Source organism: Hemitrygon akajei, chromosome 30 (genome assembly GCF_048418815.1).
Source record: "Hemitrygon akajei chromosome 30, sHemAka1.3, whole genome shotgun sequence".
Taxonomy (NCBI): Eukaryota; Metazoa; Chordata; class Chondrichthyes; order Myliobatiformes; family Dasyatidae; genus Hemitrygon; species Hemitrygon akajei.
Genome location: NC_133153.1, coordinates 40,506,341 through 40,513,730, shown reverse-complemented (window position 1 = coordinate 40,513,730; position 7,390 = coordinate 40,506,341). Strand labels below are relative to the sequence as shown.

At 46.3% G+C, this 7,390-nt stretch overlaps 1 protein-coding gene across 1 annotated transcript; it reads left to right on the top strand.

Moving 5' to 3' along the window:
- Nucleotides 1-4,522: 4,522 nt before the first annotated feature.
- Nucleotides 4,523-6,963, top strand: LOC140718768 (relaxin-3 receptor 1-like). Its single transcript, XM_073032897.1, has one exon. The coding sequence runs from the start codon at nucleotides 4,565-4,567 to the stop codon at nucleotides 5,753-5,755; it is 1,191 nt and encodes a 396-aa protein (XP_072888998.1). The 5' UTR covers nucleotides 4,523-4,564; the 3' UTR covers nucleotides 5,756-6,963.
- Nucleotides 6,964-7,390: the final 427 nt, after the last annotated feature.

Genomic DNA, 7,390 nt, shown 5'->3' with positions numbered 1-7,390 from the left:
GATTTACTTGTCATGTCTACATCGAAACATACAGTGAAATGCGACATTTTGTGTTGGCAACCAAGCATGTGCTGGGGGGGCAGCCCACAAGTGCTGCTACACAGTCACTGTCTCTTGGGTGACAATGATAAACCAATTCCAAATCCAGCTCCTACCTCTTCCTTCTCGCTCTCCCTTTTATACCAGCCATCTCCTCTCTACAATCTCATCCTGATGAAGGGTCCCACAATGAGTCCATCCCTCTTCCTCCACAGATACTGCTTGACCCGCTGAGTTCCTCCATCATCTCGTTTCTTTTTATTCACATGGCCTATCTGCGTACAAAGAGCTGAAAATCAGCCAATTATCCCTGTTACCCCCAAACATTGTTTCAGGGCGTTGACAGATAGAACAGATTTGTCCCTGTACATCCCCTCATGAGCATTCTAACCTCCAAAACCTCTTGCCAGGGTCTGGGTTTGTGATTCAATGGAGGAGGGTCACTGAAATCTCCTCTGCCCCAGAGAGTGCTTGGCCAAAATGGGATACATGTTTCAGCATTTAAGTATGACCCACAGATAATAGTTCATTACCCACTGGAGTGACATTTGTACTGTTACGTTCCCCAGTAACCGGGTGACTTATCAGCAAAGATAGATGGGTCCGCTGAGCCTGGTGCTACTATTTTCAAACGTTTTATTTATAAAGGGGCACAAACGTATGGTTAATACAAAACATTCAGATCATATACATCGTCAAAACTCAATCTAAAGCATAGGTGTAGTAATAATCAATCAAAAATGAGCTCTATCGTTGTCTAGGGGTTGAATGATTTGTCCAATTGAAATATAAAAGTCTCGCCAGTTCATGGAGGCTTTTTGCCGCTTGAGGGACCGCTGCGTGTTCACGGGTTGGATAGAGAAAATAAACTTGCCAGCCTTCTGGACTCAAAGCGTGAGATCGAGAACGGGAGTTCCTCGTTGTCAGTCCGAAATCCTTTTCGGGGTTATCAGCCACTCGATTCCCTAGCTAGGGGAACCAGAACACACGTGGCTCCCGAACAGCTTCCCGTCCTTACGGGAGCGATGAGCGATGGTGTCTCCATCTGGTGCGTCGCTGGAGTACCGCCTCCAGCAGTCTCCTTTTTATCATGGCTGGCAAGATTTGTAAATGTCAATCAAGGTAGGGTGAGGCCATCCCCACACCACATTGCCCGAGGGTGTCCATGTCCCTGATAGCTGGCACGTACTATAGAGTTGCAATTCACACAGGTGCCTCTAAGAACAATGGTCAAATCCATTGCATTGTCTCTCATTTCCTGGGTCCAAGACCCGAATTAATAGCGATCTTGCGATTCTCTTGAAGGAGGGGGCTGAGGTCATGACAGTACAAAACACCCTAACCCCATGAGAAACAGAAGAAAACTTGAACAAATGGACTTGAAAGCCTGAAACCTGGGCAAATGGAACCAGTTTATGCTCAGTGGCCCCTTTACAGGTACACCTGTACACCTGCTCTTTAATGCAAATATCCAATCAGCCAATCATGTGGCAGCAACTGAATACATTAAAGCATCACAGGTAGATAGGTTTGTAAAGAAAGCTTTTGCACATTGGTCTTCATAAATCAATTTATTGAGTACGGGAGATGGAACAACAGTTGATGTTGAATAAGATGTTGATGAGGCCTAATTTGGAATATTGTGTGCAGTTTTGGTCAGCTTCCTGCAGGAAAGATGTAAACAAGTTTGGAAGAGTGCAGAGAAAATTTGCAAGTATGTTGCCAGATCTGGAGGACCTGAATTATAAGGAAATTGGTTAATTGAATAGCTTAGGGCTGTATTCTTCAGAAGGTAAAAGACTGAGAGGAGATTTGATAGAGGTGTACACAATTATGAGAGGTATAGCTAAGGTAGGTGCAAGCAGACTTCTTTTTTGGTGAGATTGGGTGGGACTACAATCAGAAGTCATGGATAAAGCATGAAAGGTGAGAGGTTGAAGGGGAACATGAGGGGTCATGAGAGTGTGGAATGAGCTTCCAGCACAGTGGTGTACGTGAGCTTGATTACAACAATTAAGAGAAGTTTGGATAGGTACATGGATGGTAGGGGTATGGAGGGCTATGGTCCCTGTGCAGGTCAATGGGAGTGGGCAGTTTAAATGGTTTCAGCATGGACCAATGAGCCTGTTTCTGTGCTATACAAAAAAAGAAAAGAAAAGCATGTTCAAGAGGTAACACGAGGAAATCTGCAGATGCTGGAAATTCAAACAACAACACACACAAAATGCTGGTGGAATGCAGCAGACCAGGCAGCATCTATAGGGAGAAGCGATGTCGATGTTTCAGGCCGAGACCCTTCGTTAGGACTAACTGAAAGGAAAGATAGTAAGAGATTTGAAAGTAGAGGGGGGAGGGGGAAATGCAAAATGATAGGAGTAGACCGGAGGGGGTGGGATGAAGCTAAGAGCTGGAAAGGTAATTGGCAAAAGTGATACAGAGCTGGAGAAGGGAAAGGATCATGGGACGGGAGGCCTCAGGAGGAAGAAAGGGGGGGTGGGAAGCACCAGAGGGAGATGGAGAACAGGCAAACAACTAAATATGTCAGGGATGGGGTAAGAAGGGGAGGAGGGGCATTAATGGAAGTTAGAGAACTCAATGTTCATGCCATCAGGTTGGAGGCTACCCAGCCGGTATATAAGGTGTTGTTCCTCCAACCTGAGTTTGGATTCATTTTGACAATAGAGGAGGCCATGGATAGACATATCAGAATGGGAATGGGACGTGGAATTAAAATGTGTGGCCACTGGGAGATCCTGCTTTTTCTGGCGGACCAAGGTTTTGCTGTTGTTGTTCAGACCAAACATCAGAGAAATTATGTTTGGGGAAGAAACGTGATCTAAGTGAATTTGACCATGGAATGATTGTTGGTGCCAGAAGGGGAGGTTTGAGGTTCTTGGAAGCCGCTGATTTCCTGGGATTTTCAAGCATTATCTCTAGAATGGTGCGAAAAAAACAACAAGAAAAAATCCAGTGAGTGGCAGTTCTGTGGGTGGAAACACCTTGTTAATAAGAGAGGTCAGAGGAAGATGGCCAGACTGGTTCAAGCTGACAGGAAGGCGACAGTAACTCAAATAACCACGCGTTACAACAGTGGCGTGCAGAAGAGTATCTCTGAATGCACAACACGTCGGACCTCGACGTGAATGGGCTATAGCACAAAAGACCACGAATATATATTCAGTGGCCACTTTATTAGGTACAGGAGATACCACATAAAGTGGGCACTGAGTTTAGATCTTGGTCGACACGGACGAGTTGAGACGACGGGCTGTAACACTCTAGAAGGCGTCGATCGGTACTGAACACACTAAACATTACCTTAATATAATTATTTAATTATGTTTTATTGGGATATTACGGAGCAGTAATCCTGCAGGGAGACATAATATGTTCAGATCCAGAGAAAAACATCCCTGGAGATCTGTAAGGAAATGTACTGTTATTTTGTACTTCTTCCAGTGATAATTATTGCGGGATTAAGATGATGATAATCGATTCTCTGGTCAGAGTTGTTACTGGTGTCGAGGTTCGTTTCGCTGGACGGTTTCTGTCTGTCAAATCCCTACCATTCACGTACAGACTGTTTCCCAATCACTGAACACGGACATTAGATTCGCATTCAGACCACCTTTCCTATTTAAGCGCAGTATTAAACTGAAGTTAAATTCACGTCGGGAAATTAAGAAGAATCGCCTTCGGCGTGGATTCAGTGAGACGGCGCACTTACTGTAAGTTCCCCCTTCTCAGCTCAAAATGTGTGATATATTTACTTGAGCAAAGGAATTTCGTTCGTCATTCTGCACTCGGGCGAGGTGAGTGTCCCAGTGAGAGGCTATGAACACGTACAAACAAGCTGGATGAACTCAGCAGGTCGGGCAGCATCCGTTGAAATGAGCAGTCAACGTCTCGGGCCGAGACCCTTCGTCAGGACTATGACTTGCTCGTACCCGTGTCATTCTACCCGGGTATAAAGCAGTGCGACAGGTCTGGAGCCCCGAAACACAAGAACCTGTTCACCCTGTCCTTTTGAAACACTCCCACGTTTAGTAACTATCTTTCCAAACAAAACAAACAGAAGTAAATGAATAATAAAGTAAGGAATGTTCATCTGAATATGCAAAGATCTTTTCTCTTCCCGATCGTTGGAGCTTCAGCACCCTGGACAGTGGCAAAGCGCATGCGTCGTGAGATAAATGCCCCTCCTCCGAAAGCCTGCCGCCTGATTGATGTATCCAAGGACCAGTGGCTACGCAGAATCGTCCCAGGAATGGCCAATGGGAGCAAGGAAAGGGCGGGCCGTACAGGTTGACTTAATTCAAACGCCTTGTCTTCAGAGGACAAGAGAACCAACCGCTGCCCAGTTGCCTCCGGGACCCTGTGGTCAGGTCTGGAGCAGAGCTGCACACCGGACCATCAGACAAAGATTTTTCTTTGGGTCCTTTAAGTTTGCTGAGCGCCGGGAGTGAGTTGGGTTATGATCTCATTCGCAAGTCTGGCGCCAGTCGAATGAAGCAGGTTGGAAGAGATGGATGAGTTGGTGTTGAACGCTACGATGTGGATTTACAACTGTACTCCAGTGTCTGGCGCCCACAACTGCAGCGTGTACGAGATGGCGTTTCACGCAGACGGCTCTCACGTTTTGAGAATCATCATCTCCATCACCTACTCTATGGTTTGCGCCGTCGGCCTAGTTGGGAACTTGCTGGTCTTTTTGCTGATGAAGGCTAAACCAGGACGCAGCCAGTCCACCATCTGCGTCTTCATTCTCAACCTGGCGGCGACCGACTTCCAGTTCGTCATGACCCTTCCGTTCTGGGCAGTGGACACAGCATTGGACTTCAGCTGGCCCTTTGGAGATGCAATGTGTAAAATCATCCAGTCGGTGACGGTCATGAACATGTATGCGGGCGTTTTCTTCCTGACTGCAATGGGCATCGCCCGTTACTGGTCAGTGGCTTCGGCTCTGAAGGCGAGGAGTAGCCGGCTGTCTTGCTCCGTCAAATGGGTCAGTGCGCTACTCTGGGCCGCTGCTGGCCTGGCCACGCTGCCCACCGCCGTCTTTTCCACCGTCAGCACCACTGCCGGCGAGAAGCTCTGTCTGCTGGACTTCCCGGACGATGGACAATACTGGCTGGCGCTGTACCACATCCAGAAGATCATCCTGGCCTTCATCCTGCCCTTGGTCACCCTGTCCGTGTGTTATTCGCTCCTGATCAGGTTCCTGAGACATCAACACATTGGCGCCAGCAACCCCAGGAGAAAGTCCAGAGTCACCAGATCCATCACCATCGTTATGCTTGCCTTCTTCTGCTGTTGGCTCCCCAATCACTTGATAACATTTTGGGGCGTCCTGGTCAAACTCAACGTCATACCTTGGGACAGAACGTACTACTCCCTGCAGACCTATGCTTTCCCCGTCACAGTGTGCTTGGCGCACACCAACAGCTGCCTGAACCCTGTGCTGTATTGCCTAATGCGAAGAGAGTTCAGGAAATCCATGAGAGAGCTCTTTTGGAAGATATCCTCGCCGGCTCTGGCACACAAGGTTGCAATACGACCTATCTCCGGCCCCGTCAATCGGGACTGCACGCACACCCAGGTCGGGATTCCCCTGGATATTATTATCGAGAGCGCTCGCTACAGCCCAGACTCGGACTCTCACAGTAGGTGTGAACACGGCCCCTCCAACGGCAGCACAGAGCCGAAGCCGAATTAACCAACTAGCTCGGGAGGCTGGTGATGGGAAGGTATTGGGGACCTCATCGCTGTTATTAACTACTGGGCAAACGCTATGCGGAATAACCATTTAGAAAGAGCGAACCAACTCCGATAATGTCCAACACCTAAGCATTTGAGACCGCAAATGCAGCGAGGCTAAACCGGCATCTTTCCTTCTCGCTCTGGGGATCGCAAGTCTGAGCTCCATCGCTTTTCGCTTTCCTTGCAGAGTCGAACTTTGCTTCTCAAATGTACTTTTAAAGATTGTTTATAATCGGCAAATTCATCAGACTCGGGGCGCGGGAGAATAACTGCATCGTTCTCGCTCTGCTTCGACGTGAGGGGTGGGAGGGAGATCAGGCCCCGTCCCTTCCGTGCTTTTATGTGGAGGATTGGAAAGGCTCCAAGTGCAATTGAATTGCGTCGTGATGTGAGTGAACCGGAGGGCTTCTCCGAGGCAGATTCTCGGCGACACGCGAAGCTTCAGCCGTTCCCCGAAGCGTAAAGAAATAACGTGCTCTTGGAATGCTAATATAATAAACAGAGCTAAACACGTTGTAGAATGTTTACTTAAAATCATAAAAGTATATCAAATTCTATCACTAACGCTTGAATATTTAATTTGATTTCATTATGTTCAATAATCGTTTCCAACAGGACAATGTACAGCATGGTTCATGGCGCCTTGTCTTGTGAAAGAAAAAACCTGTTAATATTTGGCAAATAGTTTTAATAGTTCGTTTATTGTTATAAATAATTAGATGGAACGGCTCTGTTCTGATGTGTTATTTTATTATGGACTATTTTACTGCTCCCATCATAGAGGAGATTATGTAGCATCCACGCCAGGACCACCGGACTCAGAAACAGTGACCTTCCCCACGCAGTCAGGCTGATTCACACCCCCACCCACTAACCAGCCCCAATACACCCCCCCCCCCCCACTTCATCCACATCATCTAGCATCACATTATAAGATCATAAGATACAGGTACAGAAGTAGGCCATTCGACCCATCGGGTCTGCTCCGCCATTCAATCATGGGCTGATCCAATTCTCCAGTCATCCCCAATCCCCTGCCTTCTCCCCATACCCTTTGATGCCCTGGCTAATCAAGAACGTACATACAACCCGTCTGTGTTTTTAAAAGTTACTCGTACATCGCGTTTTACAGCATCGCTTTTGTGTTTATATTTATTATGTTTATCTTATTGTGTTTTCATTTTACATCGGATCCAAATTAACAATCATATCGTTCTTCTTTATACCTGTGTACTGAAGAATGTCAATAAACGATCTTAAAGTACTTATTTAATTTAACTGCTTGCATTACTTATTTAACTATTTCCATTACGTATTTAATTTAACTATTCAATATATACTTACTGTAAACCATTTTACTATGTATTCCATTGCACTGCTGCCGTAAATACAACAAATTTCTCGCCGTATGCCAGTTGATATTAAACCTGATACTGAATCTTAAATCCTATTGTATGAAACAGAAGTTTGGGGGAGAGAAAGGTTAACTTCAGCGACTATTAAAACCCACAGTTTTGACTAAGCTGTGGGTTCTAATGTGTCTAATCTCCATAAATTAAATATTTGAACGCTACCATGTGGATTTACAACT

Coding starts and splice junctions, on each gene's coding strand:
- LOC140718768 (XM_073032897.1), top strand. CDS start 4,565: ATGGATGAGTTGGTGTTGAACGCTACGATGTGGATTTACAACTGTACT.